We start from the raw sequence: 2,595 nt of genomic DNA on the forward strand, positions 1-2,595 counted from the left end.
CCCGCGCGGTGGCCAAGCCCCCCCGCGCCGGGGGGGGGCGTGTGTGGGTCGGGGGTAGGGGTGAGGTACCTTCGAGTCACCCTGATGCTTTGCCTATTCTCATATGGATGCCACAGACGTGCCCACGGTCGCGGGTCGCGCCGACGCAACGCCGCCCCAGGACACGACCGCCGACATCAGCAGCCACACATCGCTCTGGCATCCCTACCTAGGTGGGTGCCGCCCCCTGACACCACCAGCAGGGGGGAGGGGGAGGGGCTCGGCATCGGCAGGGAGAGGGGCAGGGGCTGGGGGGGTCGACTGGCTTCTCCCGCACTGAGAGTGCGAGTGCCGGACCCTATTTATACCACACACGCGAAGCGGTGTTCTCGCCTTCATTACAGTAAGCGGAGGAGACCGAGAAAAGAAACGAAGGAGCGTATTCGCCGCGCCGAGGTCATGGAAGTGGAGCAAAAGGGGCGAGAAGGGACGGAAATGAGGACCGCGTAGATGGGCGTGCATGCGGTCGTGCTGCACGCCACATGCCGGCATCAGCGTCGACCATAGTCCCCCTCTATCACTTCCCTCACTGCCTCACGTTTCACCACGTAGTAGTGAAGAACCGTATTCGCCTCAGAAGAAGTTACCGATCGCGTTGTCCACCTCTTGCGTCAGGCGCAGCATCATCTCCTGGTTTTGCACGTCCAGCGGTACGTAGCCGACAAGCCCGTAGCCCTCGACCACGTCCATCAATAGCCGGGTGTAGCGGTACACGCGGCCTCCGTGCTTCGGGAGATCAATCGTTGTCAGCTGCGCATCCTCGGCGCGCTCCTCTGGCGTCAACTGAGGTGCCGGCTGCGCAGCGGTCACGAAGTGCTGCGCCATGCGATGTTCATGACGGCGGCGCTGCAGTTGCCGCCGCCACAGCCGATCCATGTTCTCGGAGAGCATGGCGGACGCGTTGAGGTAGGTCGCGCCATCATCGCCGGTGTCCTCCAGTACCTCGGCCGGCAGCGTGTCCCATTTACTCAACACGTTTACGTGTGGCAGCTCATGATCGATCATCGTCGTTAGTGACAGCACGCACGAGGAGACGTACGTCGGCAGGTCGCGCGTCGCAATGCCAGCGTCGACAAGGTGCACCGTACACAAGCTACACTGCAGCCTCTTCGCCAGAGCATGAGTGAGGGTCGGCATGACTTGCGCGTCGACGTAGAACTCTACCTGCCCAGGGCAGTCGATGAGAAGGTATGGTGCTCTTAACGTCTTTGCGCCGGCTGCGGTCATCTCCGTCGCCAAAACCTCCTGCACGCGTCGCTCCACCGCCTCCTCTACCTTGGCGAGGACCCAGTCCACGTTCGCCTGCATCACTGCAGCGCAGAACAAGTATGTGCCGTTGGGGCCCAGCCCCTCCTCCTGCATAACGGTGGCGTGGTCGACAAGCTCGCGGATGTCGACATCGCACGGGTATGGGAAGATGTCCTCGTTAGCGGGGTCGAGGTTCAGCATGACGACTGGTCGAGTTGGGTCGTAGACGCTCAGGAACTGCCGCTTGCCCTCGCAGTACGTCGTCTTGCCGCTCCCTGGCGGGCCGCATATGAGCTCACCAAACATGAATGCGTGCTTTGCCGTTATGTTGGCCGCTGTGTGTCGTGACAGGAGCGCATCCGCGTCTGTATGAGGCGTGAAGGGTGTGCGTGAGAGCGGGCAGGAGCGCACCCCCACAGTGTTACGAGCCTGTTCCGCTGCGCTCAGGCAGGAGAGTCGAGCAAGCCTACCTGCCAAGGGACAGGGGCCGCGCATATGTATGCACAGCGGTCCGTCAGCGTGCCCATGCGCCCACGAGTGTTCCACGACGGTAACCACAGACACGAGCAAAAAAAAAAACGAAAACGGGCGCGTGCGCGGCGATCGCACGAAGGGGAAGGGGGCGGGAGAAGGTGAAGGCGGGGAAAGGCTGTTGGCGGAGAAGCGGAGCGGCAACAGAAGCGAGCTCGCAGGCGCCGCTACGTACCCTCTGTGAGGCATGGGTGGGTGTGGATGCCCGCGTCTTTTTGCACGCGTATGCTGGCGACGGCATCCATCGACTTTGCCAAGGCACATGAAAGGGGAAAGAGGGCAGTAGCGAGGAGCGGGACGTGCGTAGCTGCCGCCTACAGCCTCACCACTCGCGGGCCTACCCCTCCATCTTTCCCTGTGTCGCTGCCCGATACCTTTGCTTCCATTTAACATTCACTTATCTGCCTGCATTGCATCAATCCGTCGTCCGCTGCTGCCCCAACCCCCCAACGCCCCACCGGCCCACTCACCTCCCTCTCACACAGCAACCCGAAGCTCTCTCGGTCCCTCGACGAGTACACCTCGGTTCCCCAGAGGCACACGCTGTGCAGCGAGGAGCGGGAGAGAGCAGAGGAACACAGCGCGAGGAGAAAATGAAAGCAGCGAGGGGGTGGCGGGCAACGGCAAAGTTCACGTCACGCACCCGCGTGGCATCGTGTTACACGCAAGCCGACGCAGCCAGTCACGTGTGCATAGGTGGCGAAGACGTTTGTGTGTGTGTGTGTGTGTGTGTGTGTGTGTGTGGTGGGTGGGTGGGTGGGTGGGTGGGTGGGTGGT

General features: G+C 62.4%; 1 protein-coding gene across 1 annotated transcript; it reads right to left on the minus strand.

The window, feature by feature from the left end:
- Positions 1-612: 612 nt before the first annotated feature.
- On the minus strand, positions 613-1,593 carry LDBPK_260470 (hypothetical protein, conserved; the record flags this gene model as incomplete). Its single annotated transcript, XM_003861588.1, has 1 exon — positions 613-1,593. One exon carries the CDS (start codon positions 1,591-1,593, stop codon positions 613-615), a length of 981 nt encoding a protein of 326 aa, XP_003861636.1.
- Between the last annotated feature and the right edge of the window lie 1,002 nt (positions 1,594-2,595).

This window comes from Leishmania donovani, chromosome 26 (genome assembly GCF_000227135.1).
Source record: "Leishmania donovani BPK282A1 complete genome, chromosome 26".
Taxonomy (NCBI): Eukaryota; Euglenozoa; class Kinetoplastea; order Trypanosomatida; family Trypanosomatidae; genus Leishmania; species Leishmania donovani.